This window comes from Mesoplodon mirus (assembly GCF_964341445.2).
Source record: "Mesoplodon mirus genome assembly, chromosome: 8".
NCBI lineage: Eukaryota > Metazoa > Chordata > Mammalia > Artiodactyla > Ziphiidae > Mesoplodon > Mesoplodon mirus.
In genome coordinates this window covers 3,033,362-3,057,262 of record NC_138984.1, presented here as the reverse complement: position 1 = coordinate 3,057,262, position 23,901 = coordinate 3,033,362, and the positions used below count along the sequence as shown (strand labels likewise).

At 53.4% G+C, this 23,901-nt stretch overlaps 1 protein-coding gene across 1 annotated transcript in view; it reads left to right on the top strand.

Moving 5' to 3' along the window:
- RAMP1 (receptor activity modifying protein 1) overlaps positions 1–23,901 on the top strand; it is a 51,021-nt gene that overhangs the window by 567 nt on the left and 26,553 nt on the right. The window contains exon 2 of the mRNA XM_082630502.1: positions 15,857–15,995. Within this exon, the coding sequence (XP_082486628.1) occupies positions 15,857–15,995 (139 nt within the window). The remainder of the gene's footprint in view (positions 1–15,856; positions 15,996–23,901) is intronic.

Genomic DNA, 23,901 nt, shown 5'->3' with positions numbered 1-23,901 from the left:
CTTGTTGTTGTTGTTTGTTGTTGACCTGTCACTTCTGGCTAATAGAAGTTCCAAGAGGGACCCTTGGTGCGGGGGCAGGACACGCTCGGCTTTCTGTTTTGAGGAACTAGATGGAAACCCAGTGGTGACAGGAACCTGCACCGGCCTTAGCAAAATTTCACGAGAAATTGTCATCTTCACTTCCCTGTCCACAATGTTTTCACAAAATGCTAAGCAGCCTTCCTAAACTGCTTTAACTGCTGGACTCATTTCGTGTATTTAGTTAGCTACCTTTTAGTAAAAACTAAATAGGTCTTTTAAAGTGAAAGAATCCAGTGGCCCTGGGAAACCTGTGTCCTGGCTGCCGAACAGGTGATGCTGGTCTGAAGCACCTGCTGCGAGGTGCCCCTCGGTGAAGGGGTGACACCACACTGCTTTGTAGCTGCTGGAGAAGCAGCTTGGGGCCGTGGGGGCTTGTCTGGGACGAGAGGGGCTGCAATTCCAATCTCCCTGTTCGCACACCTCTCCAAGGAGTGTTGGATCTGCCTAAAACCCTTAGTATCTGCTTCAGTAGAGTGTAATCTGAAAGCTGATCTTGCCACTAAAGTGTTTTGGCTGAAGCTATGTGAAAAGCCCAGTCTTATAATAATATTATTCTCTTCTTTTGCATTAGGATCTATGGGCTTGATGTGGAACCTACTGTTTTAGTTTCCTAAGAAATGAACATTTCTGTTTTAGCAAGTTAGAGAGCCGGGTTGGCTCATTTCTTAAACATAAATAAACAAATAAATGTTCTTTACTGCTGTCCAGAAACTGCACCCTCTAAAGCTTGTATAAATAAAACACTATTTCACGGTCACATATAAAGACCTTCCTTGCTTACCAAGAAAATAATACATGTTCTGGTGGAAGTTCAAAATCCTAGAATCTTAACATTATTCTGAGAGGTCTGGCTAATGTTATATCTTGGAAAAAGAAACACAGCTTTATGAGGTTACCGTTAATTAGTGTCATTGGAGCCCAGCAGTAATTAGAAGAATTACAGGAGCACACAGTTTTCTTCCCAAGTGGTGACATGAGCTAGATCTCCTTAGTGATGAAGATTTTTCTACCCAGAAAAGCAAGGTGGCATTTCTTGTTTTTCATCAATCAGAAAAGAAGGGCATTTCCAGAGGACCCAGAGTTAGTCTATGATGACTTCATTGTAAGCTCCTGTTTTTATGAGTCCACCTTTACTCGAGAGGGCTGGCTGACACTGTCCGCTGTGAACTCATCTGTCATCTGTCCTGGGAAACACACACCTTCCCTGGCATGCTGGGGGCGGTTGGGGGTTTTCTTGCGAGGCTGCTATATTTATTGAAATATGTGACTCTGTATAAATGCAAGTATAACTGTTTGGGACCGACCGGGGCGTCCCAGGAAATGCAGTCGATGTGACTACTGCAGATGACCGTGATGTTTTACGTCTGGAGGCGGTTCTAATCCTGGAGTCCAAATCGGAAGGATTCTTTTCGCTAATCGACCTGGTGTGTTTGTTTATTACCCTCTCTGTTCTATTTAGGTGCAGGGAGAAGTTTCTGGGTTTTGTCTTCCTTCCACGGGTGCATGCCAGTCGGTGTGTGCAGTGTCAGTCCCAGGCCAGGGCTGTTGAGAGATGTTTATGCCCTCATTGGAAGTGGTGGTAGCAACACGTCAAGGAACTGTTGTAGGTGGAATCCTTACTTAAGGCAAATAGCTAGTTCGGAAAGTCTGTTCCTCCTGACATTTTTTCTCCCAGAATGAAGCAGTTTCACAGCTTCTACTCAGAAGTGCTGTCTGGCAGAGTGTGCGATGTGGGCGCCCCGTGTGGTGTGAATTCCAGTGAAGATGCTGAGCTGCTGACCATGCAGCCCCGCGGGTTTGGCCACCAGCATCCCACTCCTTCGGGCACAGAGCCCATCTTTCCCGAGGTCCACCTGGCACGGAGGGCTCCCCACTCAGTGGGCCCCGGCCCCAGCCCGCCCCCCAGGCTCATCTCAGGGAGGAGCACGGGACCCAGTCTGAACAATCCGTCTTCTCCTGGAGCTTCTGACTCTCTCCTCCCGGCTGGATGTGAGTGCCGGGTGCCAGATCCCATCCCAGGAACCTCGGGGCACTGGGAGTAGGGCACCTGTCCAAGCCGACAGAGGCAGACAAGCCCTCTCCTCATTGAGCCTGACTGAGCCTAGATTGAGCCCCGAGAGGTGAACTTTTCAATCCTGTAACCCCATCACATCTGAGCCAGGCATGTCCCTTGCAGAACAGTGCCTGATATGTGGCAGAGGCTCACGGGGCTCTGAGATGGGCACACGCCTGAGGGCTGTGGGATCCCTGCCCAAGAGCCTCTTGCTCTGCTGGGGACTCCGGGAAGACCCGAGGAGGAGACGCTGCAGCCTTAGGAGGGGTGAAAGGGAGATGGGGCGGCTGCTATGGCCTTAGCACCTACCCTGGCCCTGTGCCCGCCCGCCCGCCCCTGCTCTTCACTTTCTTTCTGGCAAATGGAGAAAAACACGATGCTGATGGGGCTCTGTCCTGTTCCCAGGCCCCAGCCACCAGCCCTCCACACACACACACACACACACACACACACCCCACAACACACACGGAGCCCCTACAGGGATGTCCTTGGCACCAGCTCTCCCTGCTCCAGGATGGATGACATTGGGCCTGGGTAACATTTCTAGAGAACGCGTTTGTTCTTAGCTAGGAGGGTTATGTCAACACAGCAGCAAGAGGAGGCTCCCAACCTAAACAAGAAGTTACTCTTTGTAACATAATGACGGTATTGTTGTCGGTGGAGAAAAAAGTTTTTTCCCTAAGATTGTTTTATTTTAGTGTTTTCAAGACATCACTTCAGTCATCATTCAAAACACAGACTCTAAGCAGCTTCATTCGAGCAGGATCCACTGCCAAGTCTCGGCAGGGGAGCAGGGGACCCCGTGGGCCCGAGCGTCGCATCACAGCCAAGCCGTTCTTATTTATTCCTCATTAGGCCTCACAGTGCCTCCCTTATTTCCCTCCACGATTGCGCCCTCCCTCCCGGGTGCAGTTCCCACGGTCGATTCTGTGGGACCCAAGACCTGGCCCGCATCCCTGTGCCCTCCACGGCCCAGCCGGGCAGTGCCCACCCTGCTCCCCGGGACTCTGCACCCCGACACCCGACAGGCTCACCAGGAAGGGTTCTCCTGAGCCAGACCTCACCTGGGAGGCCCAAAGGCAGCGATTTACCCAGAAAATGACTGAATGATAACGCCTGCCTTACTGTCACAGACTCAGGCCAGTTGTCGGCTGGAATGAAAGCAGTTCATGTATCACATAGCAAACCCGTGTTACGGGGGAAGAGGCCTGAAAGGCGTAGTCGGGTAACAGAAACTTGGTGACACTGACACCCCAGGTTGGTGCTCTCTGCATGTGCCTGTATTGCCTCCAGAAGATTCCAGGGTCCATTTGCGAGAGGAAGGATGGCTGCGGGCTGGGTGGGGGAGCAGATAAGGGAGCACCGGGGAAGCACTAATTTCTCCTGGTAACTTCTACCTGGTACACAACGCAAGTGGGCCCCAGGGTGTCAGGCCTGGAAGGGGCTTCTAGTAGGTAGAAGCCAGGGGTGCTGCTACACAGCCTACTGCTGGGGGCTGCCCGCTGCAGCCCCACACGAAGAAGGGTCCAGCACAAAACGCCCATGGTGCCAAGGCTGAGAAGCCGTGCTCCCGTTGAGCCACGTATGCGAAGGGTGCCATCTATACAGAAAGAAGTAAGCCGCGGGCGGCAGGGCCCCTGATCTCAAGCCCCAGGGAGTCGGGAAGAGCGCTCCAGAGCACAAGAACAGTTGCGCAAAGGCCTTGGTTCTTGGAACTTTCCAGAAGCCTTTGTGATGGAAGCATGAGGGGAAGAGGGCTTTGAGCCAAGCTACAGGAGGACCCGATCCTCTGGGCCAAGGGGAGCAGTTCAGATTTCATTGCAAGGGCAACGGGCAGACCTGGAGGATATTAAACGCGGTGACGAGATGGAACAAATGGTTTAAAGAGCCCTGGGCTGCTGTGCCGGAGCCCAGCGGGGGCTGGGCAGGGGCTGGAGGTGGGAGACAGGGCGAGGGAAGGTGGGGCTGAGCTGGAAGGAGTGGAGAGGCTCCAGAGGGTTCCACAGGTGCACAGAGGGCTCGGGCGTGGGAAGGGAGGAAGCAGCGAGGAATGCAGAACAGCTGGGCACCTAGCGGGCAGAGGCCAGAGAGCTGGAGCATCACAGCTGAGGCTTCCAGGAAATCATAGGGCCCCGGTTAAATTCAGTGTCAGTGAAGCGACTAATTGTTTTAGTATAAGAGTGTCTCAAGCAATATTGGGGACATACGTATACTAAAAAGAACTCGTTCACCTGCCATTCAAGTTTAACTGGGCGTCCTGTTGTTTTATTTGCTAAAGCTGGCGGCCCTATCCACAGCAGCCACGTTGGGTGACACGTCCCCTTGGACACTCAGGGATGGTGGCAAGTAGGCAGGTGTCTGCAGGGCACAGAAGTGTGGCTGGGAGAGACGTCTGGGGTGGCATCCGTGTCAAGATGGTGTGAGAACCTCGGATAGAAGGGATGGCCCCGGGGGTGTGGATGCAGGTGGGGCGCAGGCTCCCGATGGAGGCCAGGGAGGGGAGGCCGAGGCCAAGGAGAGGCTGAGACAGAGACTGGGGAAGGCAGTTGGTGGAGGCGAGTGTGGAAAAGGTGACAGCTAGTGCAACCTGGAGAAGGTCAGGTCCTCTGAGAAGATGCAGAGAGGGCTCAACCAGAGTGCGTGCCTACTGAGGGTTTCCCCCGGTGTGCCAGGGTTTTAGACATGCAGATCTTTGATTCATCTGGAATGTCTGCTGATTTTCTAGCTAAATGGCTGTTGGGATTTGAATGGTGAGTGCCCTGATTTGTTGATTGATCTGGGAGGATTTTAACAAGACCACCTGTTCAGGAAACAGCAGGTCTGTCCTCCACCCCACCCACAGGATTCCTTTTCTCCTGCAGATTACTCCTCCAATTTCTAGAAATCTTGTGGTTTTTGGCTGCTACTATGACTGGGAGATCTCCCCCAGTTTATCTTCTATCTGGTCTTTGCTGGCACATAAGCTCCGCTTTTGTGCATTTGTTTTACGCTTGGCCGTCTTTGTGCACGTGGTTTCTAACAGTGCCAGCTTCTTGTTTTGTTTTCGTTCTTCTCCCCCTGGGCTTTTGCAGCTAGATCATTAGATCCTCTGTAAGGAAGGGTGTCACCTCCTCCCCACGCTGACCCTCTTGGTTCCCCGCTCCAGCTGGGTTGGAGGGTGACTCTCTGCTGAGTAGGGGGTGTGGCCACAGCTGCCTTCCTTCATTCCTGGCTGAGGGCAACAGTGCCTCAAACCTTCAGTCTTTCTCCTTTGGGCAAGACGCTTTTTTAATTTTATTCTATCTTTGCTAGAGACGGGGAGGGGGAGGGATAGAGAATGAGTCTTCTTTCCATGCGTGAAATACTCTTTTATGATGTTAAGGAAGAATCATTTCTTCCTTGGCAGCGTGCAGAGCTCTGAATTCCCTCCTTGAGGGACGGGCTGCTGGCACTGGTGAAATGGGGCCCCAGGTGGAGAGGGGGTTCGCCAGTGTGAATCTTCCTGCATTTCTGGGATGAATGGAGTGTTCCTTGGGTCCCTGTGCTGCCTTTCAGCAGACTTGGGAGTCTGTTGCCCACTGCTTATTCTGAGTTATGCTTTGCTCTTCCTAAGTGAGATTGCTCTGCACTTACTTTGGTGGGTTTTATTAGCAGCACTGGGGTTTCTTCCCAAAAGAGGCGTGTGAACGTTCATTCTTTCTGTCTGCGTCAGGGCAGTTGGGATGATGTGAATGATCAGCTCCTCCAGGACCTGAAGGATCTTCATTTTCACTTGCAAAACCATCGAGTGGGGCCCTGTTTGGCAGGAAAGATAACTGAGAACGTTTTCAGTGTCTTTCAAGGGTCTTGGTCCTCTTGGGCTTCCTATTTCTTATAGTGATGATGTTTCACATTTTCCTGTGAACTTGTCCATTTTATCCAATATATCATTAATATAGGTATCTTATGTTTCTATTTCCCACTGTATCTGTGGACATCTGTTTGCCATTTCTGGTCTGAATTGGCATTTTCCTGTCATCTCTCGATCAGAAGAGACAGTGATTTATCTCTGTTATTAGGCCCCTCCCCTACCCCCAGGAGAACCAGTTCATTTCCCTTGATGCCAAATCCATTTGTTTTTGTTCTGTCTTCTTCAGGAATGAAACTTGTTCTTTGGCATCATGGCTGCAACCCCTGAATTTCTTTCTGTCTTGTGACTGTTGCTAATATTTTGTTGATTTTCTGTCTTTGTGGGTTTTATATCTTCTTAAAATATGACTTATTTGGAAGCAAGTTTTTAACAATCCCAGTGACTCAGCCTTTTGGTTTCTCCCCTGACACTCTGTGGTCAGGAAGCAGTCGTAGACCATCACCACGGCTTAATGTGCACGAAGGGATCCTTCTGGGCCTTGCAGAATTTCCCTTTTGTAAAAGGCCCCTAAACCCACAAGAAGAGTGTGGAGTTTTGTTTGTTTGTTTGTTTTTTGGCTGTGCTGAGCAGCTTGCAGGATCCTAGTTCCCTGACCAGGGATCAAACCCCAGGCCCTCAGCAGTGCCAGCACCAAGTCCTAACCACTGGACCGCCAGGAAATTTCCGAGTGTGGAGTTTTTACGTGTTGATCCTAGTCATCATCTTAAACTATTTTATTACGTATCCTTACTTATCGTAGTCCCCCAGCTGTGTCAGGGCTGTGAGAGCTGTGTTTCAACCCCACGCTGCTTCTCTGATTCACTTTTCTGTCGCTGAGTTCCTGCACATTCTGTGCCACTGGGACAGTGGGGAATTCACACACCTAATCCCTGCCAGTCACATCTACGTGAGGAGTTCTTATAGCGTAACCTTCCGTGTCCTCTTTATTGTTTTTGTTTGTTTGTTTGTTTTTTGCGGTACGCGGGCCTCTCACTGTTGTGGCCTCTCCCGTTGCGGAGCACAGGCTCCGGACGCGCAGGCTCAGCGGCCATGGCTCACGGGCCCAGCCGCTCCGTGGCACGTGGGATCTTCCCGGACCGGGGCACGAACCCGTGTCCCCTGCATCGGCAGGCGGACTCTCAACCACTGAGCCACCAGGGAAGCCCCTCTTTATTGTTTTCTTAATTTTATTTTTTTTTACTTTTAATTGTGGTAGAATACATATAACATTTACCATCTTAACCATTTTAAGATGGTTACAGTTCTGTGGCGTTGAGGCTATTCACATTGTCCTGCAATCATTGTCACCATCCACCTGCAGAACTTTTACATCTTCCCCAAATGTTACTCTACCCGTGAAGTACTAACTCCCCATCCCCTTCCCCAGCCCCTGGCAACCACCTTTCTACTTTCTGTCTCTGATTCTGACTGCTATAAGTACCTCACATGAATTAGAATCATATCGTATTTGTCTTTTGGTGACTGGCTTATTTCCCTTAGCATAATGTCTTCAAGGCTCATTCATGCTATGGCATGAATGCTATGGCATGTCACAATTTCCTTCTTTTTTAAGGCTGAACAATGTTCCCTCCTATGTATCGACCACGCTTTGTTTCTCCATTCATCTCTCGAGGACACCTGGGTTGCGTCCACCTTTTGGCTTTTGTGCATAACGCTGCAAGTATCCCTTAGAGACCCTGTTTTCAATTTTCTTGAGTAAATACCCAGAAGTGGACTTGCTGGATCATACGGTAGTTCTATGTTTACTATTTTGAGGAACTGCTATACTGTTTCCCACAGTAACTGCACCATTTTACATTCCCACCAACAGTGCACAGGGTTCCGATTTCTCCACATCTTCACCAGCACTTGTTCTTTCCTGGTTTTTTGATGGTAGCTGTCCTGATGGGTGTGGGATGCCCTTTATTTCTTTCCAGGTGGAATTTAACTTTGTCAGGGATGATACTGTGCTTTATTATTTTTTGGTCTTACATTTGTCTGACTCCACTGCCCACCTTTTGGATGTTATTCTGCATCACTTAGGTGTTTGATCTGATTTAGCATCCTATTTTCTCATGGATTCAGGGGACACATTGACAGGCCCTCCCACATCCAGCACAGAGCAGGCACTTCAAGGACAGAGCAAGGGGATGGGGGGGTCTGCAGGCTGACCACAAGGATCAAAATCAGGTGACAGTCAGGAGAATCTTCTAGGTGAGGGCTTCGTTGGAGCAAGTTGCTGCTTGAGGGGGAAGTGGAAGGGCCCCTGGGCCGGGAGGAGGGAACTCTTCCTCCTCTCTCTCAGCCCTTGACTGGCTGCTCAGAGGGTGGCAAGGGCGGGAATTTCTCTTGCCAGGCATGGAGAGCATCCTGGGACAGGGGGCGAGCTGGACCAGCTGACCTCCTGCAGAGAGAGGGCATTAGATGGAACAGAGACAGGAGAGGAAGAGCTCAGGGGAAGCCGAGGAGCTTTCGCTCTAGAGGAAGTTCAGTGTGACGGAGCCTGGCAGCGGGGAGACACCCAGGGGCCACGTGGGGAATGCTGGAGGGACCATGGCACCCACTCAGGGGCTGGCACAGGGGCCCTCCGGCCCGCCAATGATGGAGCGTAGTGACCGATGGTGCCAGTTCAGGAGAACCTGACTCGCCGGCGGCAGGAATGGGCACTCGGATGGGCTGGGGAGCTCCTCCCTTGGGCCCAGGCTCTCCATCCTCTGGGGAGGTTGTCTCCAGGCTCTCTTGGCCCAGCCCCTGTCGGTGAGCTCGCTGGGATGCGCTTCTCCAGTCGCTGTGCGGCGATTCATCTGCATGTCAGAAAATCATGCAAAGATAGACTCCCTTAACAAGTGAGACGTTGAAATTAGTTTCTAAAATCGTGAAAATCCTTTTGCTTTCCTCTGAGGACACCACGTGTTCCTTAAGGACACAGTGATTTTAGTGGGAGCAATGAGCTTGAGTCGGCTGTACCTGCTCGGATAGAAAGTGCTGGGCCCCTGGGACCAGGAGGACCTGGTGCCGGGAGGAGAGGCAGCTCGGCCGTTGGCTCTTGGCTTGACCTCGTGTTCTTCGGGGCACCTGCACGCGGCCAGGCATCCATCTCATGGGACTCCCACCTCTCCAATGAGACCCCTCCAGGCCGCTCATGGAGAGGTGGCCCTGGGGAAGCCAACCTGCAGAGGTGACTTGGTTTGAGGCTCTCAAAGCCTCAGTGGACATCGACCATCTATAGCCTTTGGGGATGCTTTCAGGGTCTCTGGCGTCGAGGTGGCCACCCTCCCCATCTCTCCCACGTGGTCTGAGATGAGCATGCCAGGGGTTGCACCCCAGCTCCACCACTGCTGGGCTGTGTGGCTCTGAGCAGGTTCCCTAGCCTCTCGGGGCCCTCTGTCCCCATGTGTAAAATGGGAGAATAATACCTGCCCTGTTGGTTACTTGCAAGGATTAAATAAGCTAATGCCCGTAGAGGGCTTAGGGACAGGAGCTGGCCACGTGAGCTGCAGCTGTCACCACCTTCCCTGGTGCTTTCCCAGCATGCGGCAGTGGGAGGGGAAGTAGCAGGCCTTTTGCAGTTGATGTGTAACCGATCTAGAGCCTGATCTGCATTCTCTCCATTTATACCAACTTTCTTCCAAAGAGAATACAGACAGTGGCTCTTGATAGACACACAGGCACCTTAAGGCACCAAAATATGACCTGGTATCACATTACGCAGTCCCCAAAACCCTCCAGAGGGGATGAAATCAACAGAGTATTTAAGCAGGGAGGAGAGAGAAGCATCTCACAAGTTGCTGGCTGAGGATGGGTTGAGGCCCAAACCACTCTGCGCTTTCTAGAAGCCAGAACAGACCGGGCAAGTTAAGAGAGCTGTCCCTGGCCAGGAGCGCAGTGTGCCCCAGCGCACCTGCTCCTTCAGTGAGCGTGCCGTCAGCCAGAAGCCTGCTGAGGGCCGGTGCTGGGTGTGCAGGAGATGCAGTCTCCGCGGCCCCGCGGTGGCTAACCAAGGGTTAGAAGACGGCCTGATGCATGGTCAGAGAGGGCTCTGTGCTGAGCAGGGCAGAGGAGGTGATGGTTCACTGGGCCCTGAGGGTTGAGTAGGAGTTTTTACTGGACACACAGAGTTCCTGTTTTTTCATTTTGTCGTTTGCGTTTTTGTTTTCTTTCCCAGAGTAGACTGAGAAAGGCTGAAGGTAACATGTTCAAACCAAGTTCTGTTTACATCATCTTCTGGGGCATTCAGTGACAGGCCAGGCATGTAGCTGCCTGGGCATTTGGCTCCCAAGTGGCTGTACCCAGGAGAGTCCTGGAAGTGGGTGGTTTTCACCCTGCTGGCCCTAGCTGGGTGAGCAAAAAGTGATTCAACAAGAACATGCCCAGCAAGGATTTTTCCGATAGCTATTAGGAAAAGGTCTGGACAGAATACAGAGAGAATATTTTAGAATTTATACTTTTAACCTGTGGAAAATGTAGAAAAGCATAAAGCAGAAAATAAAGATCATCTGTAATTACACCACTCAGAGATAACCCCCTCTTGACATTCCCTTCAGATTTATTGTTTTTATTGAGGTATAACTGACGTAGAATAAACTGAATATGTTTAAAGTGTCTCATTTGGAAGGTTTTGGCACAGGTGTACACCCACGTGGACCCAAGACCGTAAGCATGTATATCCGTCATCTCCAGAAGTGTCCCATGCCTTTGTCCCCTCCCCCTCCTGCCCCCTCCCATCACCCCTGCTGGGCCCTGGGGTCAGGCTGGCACTTCCTGTGAGTCGCTAAGGGCCACTCAGTTTGCAAATCCACAGGGAGGGCCACTCATCTTGAGGTGGGGTTGGTTCTGTGAACACATCTTCTGGAAGCCAGGCCTGTTTGCCCACCTGGTGGGGGATGTTCCCATTTCACAGAGAAAGAAACTGTGGCCGAGAGGTGGCGAGGCCTCCTCTGGGCCTGGCCTGGGGGTGGGGGTGGGCAGTGTGCTGGGGGCCCTGGAGGCTCACGGGCTCTGAATTCAGCCCCCAGCCAGTCACTCTGACGAGCAGGCCCCCCAGCAGGTGCCCTTCCCTCGGCTCACCTCCCACCGGTCGCCCCAGCCCTGGGAGGACCGTGTGAGTCTGCGGCTCCGTCTCTGCAAACGTGAGGTGGGCCCGTCCTGCAGACGTGCGGCCACAGGCCAAGGGCACAGGCATGAAGCGAGACCTACCAGGTCCTCACTTCTGAGCCCTCATCTCTCGTTAGAGAACCCAAATGCCCCAGAGCCCCAAGGTCCCCCGTGGGGGGACCTGCGCCCCATCTTTCTGGCCCCAGGCACATGGCCGTAGGGATCTCACTGCCATTTCTCCTCCCGTCAGGGACATTTTCCAGCTGTTTCTCTAGGCGCCCCCAGGCTCACTGAACTGAATGATGCAGATGCCAGGGAAGGTCCTGCCTTGACTCGCTGCTGTCTGCCTGGCAGCCTTGCACTCGGCCTTTTAAAGACATGAGTTATGAATGATTAAATTTGCAGCCACCCAGGATTGGAACCCATCTGGCCCCAAACAGCTGGTTTTAAAACTTTGGGCAATTTTATTCAGTGTTAAAACCATAACGATTTCCTCTCTTCCCAATGAAAGAAACCACATCAGGCTCTTTTATTTTTTTTTAATCTAAGTGTCATTCTCCTCTACTTAAAAATGAAACTGGTTTCCAGATTCACGCAAACAGCTTGCCCAGCCTCATCCCAGTTGTAGGAACGACAGCAAAGAGAACAGCCAGGCTCTGGGCTCCCCCAGGGCAGGAGAGCAAGGGCAGCGGGGTAGGGGCGTCTGTTTCCGAGGAGCACAGGTCCCGCCCTCGGGAGACAGACTGTGGCTCACAGAGGGGTGGGAGCTGCCGCCCAGGGACCAGCCCAGAGCCAGGCCGGGTCAAGGCCACAGGGCAGGCGCTGCAGCCAGCCCAGGGCAGGGCGGTGCACGGGCAGTGTGGGCTAGAGTGTGACCACTGAGGCCGGAGGGCAGGTGGCCGCTCAGGGCCTGAGCCGGCCGGGGCGGGGGCAGGTGGCTGCTGGCTGTGTGCAGCCCAGAGCGGGGGCAGCAGGACGAGGCCGACCCGAGCGTCGGGGAGGGACCCCCTCACGGGGGGGACTGTGGCCTGAGGACACGGCCCTCGGAGCCCATTCCAACCAGGCCCTCGGCCTCTGGCCCCCCCCCAACCCCCCGCACTAACTCCGGGGCTTGTGGGCCCCTGCTTCCCTGACCTTCCAGGGACTCGGGAACCACCCAGCACCCTTAGATCAGACCCCTCCAGCGCTCACATCAGCCCATGGCTTTCTGTCGCGAGCACCCAGCGCCCTGAGATGCGCGTTCATCTTCGTTCGCCGTAAACCAGCCCTTCCAGAGCAGGAGGGGAGCCCGCCGCGCTTCCTGACCCTCCTGGGGACAGTCCGAGGCACCATGCTTCACTCCCACGCAGAATGTCCTCTGATAAACTGGGCCTCACCATCTGGTTCACCTGACAAATATTAACATGCAGAGCCGCTGGGTACCAGGGAGGACATCCGCGTGAGTCAGGAGGAGAGGATAGCAAAGCGGTTCTGAAACAAGAAAGAACCGTCCGCCCGCCCTAAACAAGGCACTAGATGCAGAGGCGGGGGTGGGGTGGGGTGCTGGGACCTTAGGGAGGAGGACGGGCGACATTTGAGCCTGAGCTTTGCCCGGAAGGGCGATCCAGGTGGGGAGCGCAGAGCGGATGCCACGAGCAGTGAGGGGCGGGGGACACACGGAGGGGCGACCGAGCTTCAGAATGGGGCTGCAGCTCCTCCCCGAGTCTGTGTCTAAGCCTTCCTGAGCTACCTGCGACCCCTGGCGCTTCCTGTCCGTGCAGGTGGGCTTCCTCGGGGTGTCCTGACAGGGCAGCGGTGGGGAGCAGCCCCTTCCCCACGGCTGGCCCTCGGGTGCACGTGCCGTGCCGTGTGGACCCTGAGGGGGCCACACCTGGGCTGTTGGGAGGCGGCGCGAACTCAGGGGCTTTCAGAGGCTCCCCGCGTCTCCCTCCCCGGACCCCTGAGGGCCCCGGGAGCCTCATTGCTTCACACCCAGCCGGGCGCCCCTTCCCAGGGTGTCGAGGGCGGGTCAGCCCTGCGCCGCCCGCCCCCCGGTCCTCTCCTGGGGGCTCCTCCGAAGGGCTTTCCCTCTTGCCAGCCTTTCATCTTCCCCGTTCCCCACCATTACTCCTGACTTCTCGAGCTAAAACCCCCGGGGGTCCTCCCCATCTGACCGGCTTCCAGGCACCCGGCCTCCCTGTCCAGGCCTGGGGGACAGTGGGACCCTCCAGGCGGCGGGTGCAGAAGCAGACACCTCAGCGTGCAGGCAGGTGCAGCCCGAGGCTGCTTCCAGCTTCTGCCGCTGGCCTCACCTCCACTTCCATGTGCCGCGGGTTCCCTGTGTTTGTGGTTTTATTTGTAATTAATCACAGAGTTGTACTTTTACTGCTATGAAATGTCACTTTGTTAGCTTGGTACCCCTGCCGAGATGTGTCCAGCCTGGAGTCTGTCACTTCAATTAGGTAAATGGGCTCGTTAGCCTCCCACCCCGTCACATGTCGGGGGACGTGGCATCCAGGGGCGCGGGCTCATCACGGGGATCCTGGAGAGGCGTGTGGAGCCCCCGCCATCGCGTCCCCCGGGAGAGCAGAGAGGCCTCGTCGTGGCTCCCTCCGACCACAGCCCTCCCCAACCCCAAGTCTCCGACCCTGCCGGGACACGGCGTGCTTGTCACTGGCCACCAGTCCCCGCCGTGCTGAGAACCAGCGGTGCTGGGAGGGGATGGCTCTTGCGCACTTTGGCCCGGCTTCCAGGCGCACAGGCTCTGGCAGGAGGTGAGAGCCCTGCAGAGGCTCCGGGGCCCCCCGCCAGCTCCCTGGCCTCAGACTCTCGGCGGGGCAGGGACGGAGCATGCTCTTCCTGCCTGCGAGGGGCCCCTGTGCCCGGCCTGCCCTCCCGGCCCCAGGGGCAGCCTTCCCTTCACTTCTGTTTAAGGCAGCCCGTCAGCTGTTACCTGTAACCAGCACCACTGTCCACCTGCTCCTCTCCCAAGTCCACAGGCTTCCTCTGAGAGCCCGTCCTCCCCTCTGCCCCGGCCGGGCCTTCAGCTTCCCGTTCCTTCAGCTTCCCGTTCGGCTCTCCGTTCTGCGCACCCACCATGGGCTGGTCAGAGCCCCGTCTATGGTGTGTGAACTCCTTCATCTACCCTACTGTCCACCTGCCCAGCCGCTCAGCCATCCACCCACCCGCCTACCTACCCATCCCCCCCCTTGTCCCCCCACGCAGTAACTCTTGAGCCCCCAGGGTCGCACACTAGAATGGCTCTTCCCAGCCCCCTGCCGTCACCACCTCTCTGGCCACGCCCCCCCTTCCTCACCTACCCCCTCCCCAGATCTGCAGCAGAGGACAGGTCAGGCCGCCTGCCCCACTTCCTGCTTCCGGCCTGGTCCCGAGCCTCGAGGTCTGGGAGTTGGCTGGGCGCAGGCCCCGAAGGGGGCAGGGCTAGTTCAGTCTAGTCTACACCCCTTCCAGTGCTCGGACCTCGGGGCTGCTTCTGAGCCCCGCATCCCCAGTTCCCAGCTGTAAGTCGATGATCACCATGGGACCCCACCTCAGGGTAGTTGTAAAGAACTCTGAGCAGCGCCCGAATATTGTAGGGACTGGAGTACCAGCTCCTCCGCATTTTACTCTGGGAAGACAGAGGCAGAGGGGGAGGAGTCCGAGGGGCCAGGGGCTCCCACCTGAGCGCACACCCCTACCAGGCCTGAGCGCCTCAAGTGGCAGCTTGCCGTCCACCCATGTCCCTGAGTCTGAGAATTCCCAGTGCAGCCCCTCCCCCCAGGGATTTGGAAGGGCCAGCCGGTGGGGCGGGGCGGGTGGGTGCTTGCAGGCAGAGGATGCAGCAGGGCCTGGGGGGAGGGTGGGTGCCCCGACCCCACCCCAAAGAGCGGCAAGAAGGTGGACAGTGGACGTTCAGCCTGAAGAGGGGAGGGGGAGGAGGCCTGGCGGGGGGAGGACCCAGTGGAGAAGCTTCCTCACCTGCCTGGCATCCACGGGAGCCAGTCTTAGGCTTGGGGGAAATGAGCGAATTTTGCTTTGTGCAGGGCACTGCTTGACCATTTGTAATTTCTGACTGTACCTTCATCAAGGCAGGAGGGTAGAAACATTTCACGTGACAATTTGTCTGCTTGAGGTTTCTAACTGGTGAACATCCAGACACAGAGGATGTGAGCTTGGTGCTGGGTGCTACAGCCCAGCCCACAGGTGCCGGAGGAAGAGCGGTGGGCGGCGGTCTGCAGGACCCTGTGCCGCTGGCCCTCCCTGGGGCGGGCTGATTCCTCCTCCTCACTCCCCGGCAGAGGCCTGGTGGCCTCGCGGGTGATGAACCACGGTCCGGTCCCAGCAAGCTGTTCTCGCGGCCGCAGTTTCCATGTCTGTGAGGGGCAGGCCTTGGGAACCATGTCGGGAGTGGTGTGAGGATGAAACAGTATGTGAGAGTGAGACCCTGTGCCCCGGACAAGAGGAAGTGCGGTCCCCATTCTGTCGCTGTCGCCCAGGGAGACATTGTCATCAGACCCGCTATTAGCAGGCAGGGCCTTTGCTGGGCCCCGAAACAACTGATGAAGAAATGATCCAGTGGGAGCCTAGACGCCCCCTCCTGGGATCACAGGGACCCCAGGGCGTCCTGGTGGCCTCAGAGTCAGACGGGGCTCCCCGGCGGGCCCTGGGCTAGGAGCCCCGATGGATGTGGGCTGTGGACAGAAGAGTCCCTGACCCGCAGCGGGGGCAGGCGGGCCCGGCGAGGCCGGAGGCTGACAGTCGTCTGGGGGCTGTCATTGCAGTGAGCCACCTCTTCACGGCCACCGCCTGCCAGGACGCCACCTTCAGCACCCTCCTCCACGAGCTTTGCCTCGCCCAGTTCCAGGTGGACATGGAGGCCGTCGGGAGGCCGCTGTGGTGCGACTGGGGCAAGACCATCGGGTGAGTCCGCGTCTCCGGCGTGTGGGGCGCGTCGGGGTCGGGGCCGCGGGCCCGGTGAGAGGGTTTCCCTCAAGGCCACGGTTGCGGTTCTTCACCGAAGTCCAGGGTGTGGATGCGCCGCGGGCCGGGTCCAGGGTGAGGGCGAAGGAGGGCGCCCCTGCCAGGTGGGCGTGGACGGTGGGGTGGAGGAGGCCCGAGCGCGGCGACCTGGGGTCACGGTGGGTGGCGGGCGCCAGCGTGGCAGGCGGCGGGCAGAGGGTTCCGTTTGGCCCTTGTCTGGTCTGGGAGGCCGGGAGCCGGGAGCAAAGGTCCAGCGGCCGGGCCGAGTCCCTGTGACAGGAGCCCCCGAGTGCAGGGCTGTACCCGCAGCTTCCCTCCATCCCCGCGGTCCGGCCAGGGTTGTCGTTCCTGCCTGCTCGGGGCTCGAAGCTCCCTGGAACCATGGGCGGCGCAGCTCGAGCTGAGCCCCTTCCCCTTCCTGACGCAGTCCTTCTGCCAAGACGTCCTTCTTCCTGCCCCACAGGGCTCATCCCTGGCCCCTCGGCTGCTCAGCGGGGTCGGCGTCTCTCCCCGCCCAGGCCCGGTCCCCTCCGTCTTCTGGAGCAAAGATCAGAACTTGGTGTGTCTGCAGTCGCTATCCCAGGTTGTGTCTCTGCTTCAGCGTTCAGGGCCCGGGAGCATCTGAGGGCTCCAGTGGGCGAGTAAAGGCAAAGAGAAATACCCTCCAGATGCCTAGGTCACAGGTGGGCGGCCGACCCTGCCAGGCAAGCAGGGTCCGCAGAGTGTCTGCGGGTTTCCAGCCTGGGCTCCGATGTCCTCTGTACAAAGACCTGCACCTCAGTTTACAACACAGCGCAGGACACACAGGAGCTGGGCAGGGGGATGCTTGCTTCCTGCCCCTGCAATTAACATGGAACCCGCAGAACCCTCCAGGGTCTGAGCAGAGGCTGAGCGGGGGCCCGGCCAGGTGGGGTCTCCTCACCCTCCTCCTTCTCCGCGGCCTCTTCCCAGACTTCAGGGTCTCCTTTTCTGAGCTGAGAAATCAATCATGAGTTAGAAATCAAAGGGGGGTGAGGGGGCAGGATGTTAAAAATCAGCAGAGCCTGTTCTTTAGGCTAGTTGGCTTTCTGCCTCCGCTGAGTGATTTGTGTTTAAATTAAGGAGTGCACATTATTATGATGCAGAGAAGACACCACGAGGGTCCCTGGGGAACAACATTCCCCACCCCCTCAGCTCTGTGCAAGTGATTTGTGTAGACAGATTCCAAACAGGTGGCCTCGCAGAAGAGGTAATGCAATTGGCAAGTGACGTTCTGAACGAAGCAGTGGTGACACGTTACTAGAAACGAAGCCACCGCAGACGGTTTCCGACTCTGCTTAGAGTGCAAACAGGAGTAATTATCACCGGGGCCCCAGAGTTTGCCATCATCCGAGCTGAGCCGTGTGGTGATACAGCTGAAAATAGAAGCTGGGGGTGGAGGTGAGGTTGCTAGGAAATTTCTTTATTTAAAAAGAAAATCAAGATAATTGTGGGAGGAAGAAGCAAAAGTCCTCATCACAAGAGCATCTCAGCAAATCAGCTGGGGCCAGCCAGCCCCGGGGTCTGTGGTCAGCAGAATAACAGCCCCTAGGGATGACCACATCCTAATCCTGGGAACCACATCCTAACCCTGGAACCTGGGAATATGTTACATTACATGGTGAAGGGGAGGTAAGTTGCAGATGGAACTCAGGTTGCTAACCAGGTGACCCTGAGATGGGATTATATGGATTATCTGGGTGGGTCCAACACCATCACAAGGGTCCTTAAATTGTCCCAGCTTTGGCAGTTACAGTACCTTCAAATTGGCTTTTGTGTTCTTTTGACATCTTCCCCCACCCCGCATCCTTTTGGGGGCAGTTCCTTACTTTCTGGCACCATGAGATTCTCCAGGCTCATTTTGTGCATTTTCTGCCCCAGCCCTGGAATCAGCCATTTTTCCAAGGAGCCCCGGTTCCTTTGATTAAAGAATGATGCTCAGAAGCCAAGATAAACATACACATATATTCCTACCAGGGATTTAGATGTGACCAATGAGACCACCCAAGCACAAGAAGAAAAATAACACGGGAGAACCCCCCTTTAACCTTGATGTAGGGAAAAGCTATATATAATGATATTTATTTCAAGGAACTGGCTTAACGATCATGGGTGTGCCAAGTTCAAATCTGTAGAGCAGGCTGAGGCTGGAGACTCTTGGGCGGAGCCAAGGCTGCAGCCTTGAGGCAGAATTTCTTAGCTTGCTCTTAAGACCTTTCAGCTGGAGGCTGAAGCCCACCCACATGATCAGGAGGATCTCTCTACTTAAAGCCAACTAATTGTAGAGGTGAACCACATCTCAGAACTGCCTCAGCAACACCTAGGCTGGTGTTTGATTGAGTAACTGGGAACTAAAGCTTGGGCAGGTTGATGCAGAGAACTGCCCATCACACTGGGGCTCTGAGTCAGAGCTGTCCTCAAAGGTAGCTTCCGAGAGTGTCATTTCCCCCCACTGCATTTCTCCATCCTTTTCACCCCATTCCCACCCACTCCCTGTGGGTACCAGTCTCATTAGCTTCTGGTTTTTCCTTCTTGTATTCCTTTGTACAAATGGGCAGGTGGACATATTTTTTTTCTTATATCCTCTTCTTTCTTACATGAAGTATTGGGTTGGCCAAAAAGTGCCTTCGGTTTTTAAGTAAAAATAAAAGCCACATTTTTCATTTTCACCAAGAACTTTATTGAACAACGTATTCACCCTTTTGTTCCACTACCTTCTGCCATTTTTCAGGCAACTTCATAATTCCATCTTCCCAAAAATTTTATCTTTTTGAGCAAAGAACTGTTCCAGGTGCCTTTTACAGTCTTCCAGGGAATTGACATTTTTTCCATTAAGAGAATTTTGTAAAGACCTAAATAAATGGAAATCTGAAGGTGCAATGTGTGGTGAATATGCTGGATGAATTAGAACTTCCCAGCCAAGCTGTAACAGCTTTTGCCTGGTCATCAAAGAAACATGCAGTCTTGCATTATCCTGATGGAAGATTATATGTTTTCTGTTGACTAATTCTGGATGCTTTTCGTCGAGTGCCGCTTTCAGTTGGTCTAATTGGGAGCAGTACTTGTTGGAATTAATCGTTTGGTTTTCCAGAAGGAGCTCCTAATAGAGAACTCCCTTCCAATCCCACCATATACACAACATCACCTTCTTTGGATGAAGACCGGCCTTTGGTGTGGTTGGTGGTGGTTCATTTCGCTTGCCCCACGATCTTTTCCGTTCCACATTATTGTACGGTATCCGCTTTTCATCGCCCATCACAGTTTGTTTTAAAAACAACATTTTCATTACATTTCAGTAGAGAATCGCATGTGGAAATACAGTCAAGAAGGTTTTTTTCGCTTAACTTATGTGGAACCCAAACATCAAAGCAATGAACATAACCAAGCTGGTGCAAATGATTTTCAATGCTTGATTTGGATATTTCGAGTATGTCGGCTATCTCCTGCGTGGTATAACGTTGCTTGTTCTCAATTAATGTTTCAATTTGATCGCTGTCAACTTCAGTTGGTCTACCCGACCGTGAAGCATTGTCCGGTGAGAAATCTCCAGCACGAAACTTCGCACACCACTTTTGACACGTTCGATCAGTCACAGCACCTTCTCCATACACTGCACAAATCTTTTTGTGCGTTTCAGTTGCATTTTTACCTTTCTTGCCGAAAATGTTGCTTTTTTCTTCCATCTTCAATATTAAAATGGCTACACAAAAATTCACCAATTTGACATCTTTTTTTAAATGCATGCTGATATGACAGCTGTCACATACAATCTAACAAAATTGTTTCCAATGACGTTAAAGACAATTAAATGCTACTAGAGCCATCTTACAGAGAAAAACCGAAAGAACCTTTTGGCCAACCTAATATACTCTACTGTACTACAGAATTCCTATACCATACTATTCCATAGATTGTCTTATACTATACTGTACTATACTATAGTCTTTTACTATAGATCGTCTTATACTACACTATGCTACCAATACTCTTATGCTATACTATACCATAATGTAGATATTCTTATACTATACTATAGATATCTTTATACCATACTGTACGATAATATACTATAGATATTCTCATACTATACTATAAATATACTATACTATACTATAGATACTCATACTAAACTATAGATATTCTTATACTACACTATAGATATTCTTTTTGCACTTGGGGTTTTCTTTTTTCACTGAGCAGTATATCCTGGAAATCAGTCCTTATCAGTGCACAGAGAATGTTCCCATTCATTTTTACAGCTGGATAATACTCCACCATGCATAGTATCTCCATCGCTTTCCTACGAAGAGGCATTTAGGTTTTCCCAGTAGTCTCCAATTTCACATAGTGTTGAAGTGAATGACCTTGTGCAGATGCATTTTCATATTGTTGGAGCTGTATCGTCAGGGTCAACGGTAAGAGCACACGTGGTTTTATTAAGCACTCCCCATTGCTCTCCTGAGGGTGCACCGGTTTGCACCCCGCCAGCAGTGGAGGGTCCGTTTCCCCAAGCCTCGCCAGCAGACTGTCATCAGACGTTGAATGTTCCCCGTTGGATGAATGAGAACTGGTGTCTGAGTGGAGTGTTAATTTGCAGTCTCCAGTTACAAGTGAATCTGAACATCTTTCCTACGTTTAACGGCCATCCTCAAATCCTTTTTTGAGTTGTTTGTTCATGTCTTTCCCCATTTTCTGTCAAGACCATTTCTGGTCCTTTTTAAAGAGTTCTTTATAAGTCAGAACAGAGAGTAGGCCTTTGTGTGTGATACATGTTAGATATTTTCTCCTAGTTTTTTAGTTGTCTTTCGACTTGTTTTTAGCATTTTTGGTGCCCCATAATATTTTTTTAAAGTAGTCACATGAGAGCTTATCTTTTATCACCTCTGGATCTGAGTCATAGTTGGAAAGCTTTTCCCTATACCAAGATTCAAGAGGAATCCACCCATGTTTTCTTCTTGAGCTCATGTACGGTTTCAGTGGCAACGTCTAAACCCCTGGTCTACCTGGAGTTAATTGTGGTTTGTGGTGTGAACTATGAAGCAAATTTTGTCTTCTTCCAGATGAGCTGCCCAGTTGTCCTGTTTATTAATGAACCCATCTTTGCCCCCAGTGATCTGAGATGCCACTTCGCCCTTTACTAAGTTTCCCGGTGCATTTTGCTCATACTTTTATAAATGGTCCCTTTTCAAGCCTTCCCCATATTACATCTACAACGTTAATTTCATTAATGTTGCATCTACAACATTAATTTCTCCTCCAGAACCATCAATGGGTGCTCACTGCCTACTGAATGCTTACTTAGTTGTCAATTCCCTCAGTCCAAGAAAAGAGGTTATTATTATAGCTCACATTTACTGAGCACTTACTATGAGCTGGGCATCATGCTAAGCCCTGAACATTCACTCTCTCATTTAAGTAGGCAGTGACTCAGGAAGAGGCAGAACTGTTGTAATTCCCACTGTATCTGCCCAGGGTCAGAGCTAGTAAGGAAGGTCTCTTCGAGTCAAAGTCCCAGCTCTTGACACTCCCCAAGGGCACTAGGCGGCCGCTTCCTGAATCTCAGGGGCCAGTGTGGGGATGCTCTTTGTATAAGTGTGGCTCTCCGGGAGGTGGATGCTGGTCTTCAGTGGCCATCTCTGCCCCCGCCAACATCCAGTGGGCCTGGTGAAGTTCATTTGCATTGGATAATGATGCCAAAAGCTTGGCCTCTGTGCACAGGTGCCAAATAGAATCTCAGAGACAGAGTTTTGGGTGAAGTAGAAAAGCTTTATTGCTTTGCCAGGCAGAGGGGGACACAGCAGGCTCCTGCCCTCAAAAACTGTGTGTCCCAACCTGGGAGGATTTGGTGAGGAGTTTTTAGCAGTAGTTCAAGGGTGGGGTTACTGATAAGATTAGGGTGTGCACCTTTAATCTGGTCTCACAGTAATCTCTTGATGAGCTTCTCTGGTTCCTTTAATCTGGCCTCAGTTGGTCTTCTCTGGAATGAAGAATGCCAACATCTTCCATTTGTTGGGTTTTAGTTCTGTAAGGAGCTCAAAGATACTATGTGTGTCCCTTGAGGTGGAACCAGGACCCTGGCCCAAGGCTGCACTGTTGTTTCTTGACTGTTCCTCCCTTGTCTCTGCATCCCCTCCCTTCCCTGATTAGCAACTGTTCGAATCTGCCCTCTGGAACTCAGGGAAGGTCATGGGGACTGGAGTCTATTCCCTACAAACAAGAAACGGGGGACACAGAAAGGCTTCCGTGCCCAGGAGCCCCACAGGGTCCTGCTCAGTTTCAATACCAAGCCTGGTGCTCGAGCCAAGGGCAGACTTTCCAGGGTCTGCTGGAACGGTGGAGGTCTGGGGGGTCTTGGGGGTGGACAAACTTGTCCAAAGGATTGGGTGGAAGGAGAACAGAAGAGGGACCCAGAGAGAAGGCTAGGCGTAGTGAGGGTGTAAGCAGGAGGGCCATCACCACGACCAGAGTGCAGTGACCAGAGGGAGAGCAGGGACCCAAGGTGGGGGACCAGCAGGCAGAGAACGGCTGGCTCAGGGAGTTCTCCTGGAGCCGGAGGGCTACAAGCCAGGTGGGCGTCTGGCAAAGGGCATGGGTGTTGGGAAGGACCCCTGTCCAAGCCAAGTGCAGCTAAGGCCTGTGGATGAGGCAAAGGCCACAGCCCAGCAAGCAGCACTGGGCAGTTGTTGGGGTCTGGGGTTCAGGGCCAGGCTGCAGCTGAGGGTGGGAAGCCCCTAAAGCAAGCGCACCTAGGGCCAGAGCCGCCTGGTGCCTGCCGCCTGAGGTCAAGGCGTCTCTGATCTGGCAGAGGGAACCTTCTGGGCTCTCCCAAAATCAGAAAAGACTCCAGTTCAAAACAGCTGCAAGTCAGAGGAGATCACCTTCGCACTAAGTGACCAGACAAACGCGAGCCAGACAGTCTTCCATAGGACGCATGCTCCAGAACACTTGGGGATGGAGTCCACCGTGGGTGCGCCGGGGCCTGCCCCTGCTGGCTGGCTCTCAGTGCTGCTGTGCATTGCTGCTCACGGATAGGAATTTGTCGAGGGAAAGCAAAGGGCTGATGACTTGTTCTAACAAGAAGACAGTGGACATTCTTGAGTGACCTGCCCTGGCACGTGGGCCTGCTTCGTTTTTGCATTTCAAGGTTTGTAACAGTTAGAGCTCACCCTGGGACCATAGCTGCGCAGCGAGATTCTGTGTTTGAGCCAATGCAGGCACCTCTCTCTCCAGCAGCCCTGGACCAGGACCCCTGGCTCCTCCGTCATGAGAATGGCTCGGGGGTTACTCCTGAGTCCTTCTGTGTTTGAGGATGCTTTGGGGGCCCTCAGATTCCACAGGTGTCTGACCCATCCCCACTCTGGGCCCCTGCAAGGCCAGTGAGCCCAGCAGGGCAGGCTCCCCAGTGTGCGCCAGGCCAAGTCCACTGTGTCCCAGAGGTCAGCTCGTTAAAGTGCAGCCCTGGTTCACTAATGGAAATTTAACACGATTTAACATTAACTGGGAATGTAATCTCATTGGGGAAGCTATAGAGGACGTGGGGGAATGTGTCATCAGAAACTCTCATTTCCAGAGACCTTTCTGTTGGTATTGTTTGGGGAGGGAGAGGAATCTAGCATGTGCAGAACTCAACCAGGAAAGGGCTGGTTTTAAAGTGACTGCATATCGATTTTCTCCCCCAGACAATAAATGCCGGGTGGATTTAGGAGACCAAGGGGCAGCCCTGCTCCCCCACTTCCTGCACAGCTTCAGGATCTAAGGTGTCACCTGGGCCGGGAAAGGTATCAAAGGTGGTCAGAGGTGGCCCAGGGGCACGGGGCACCGCCTTCCG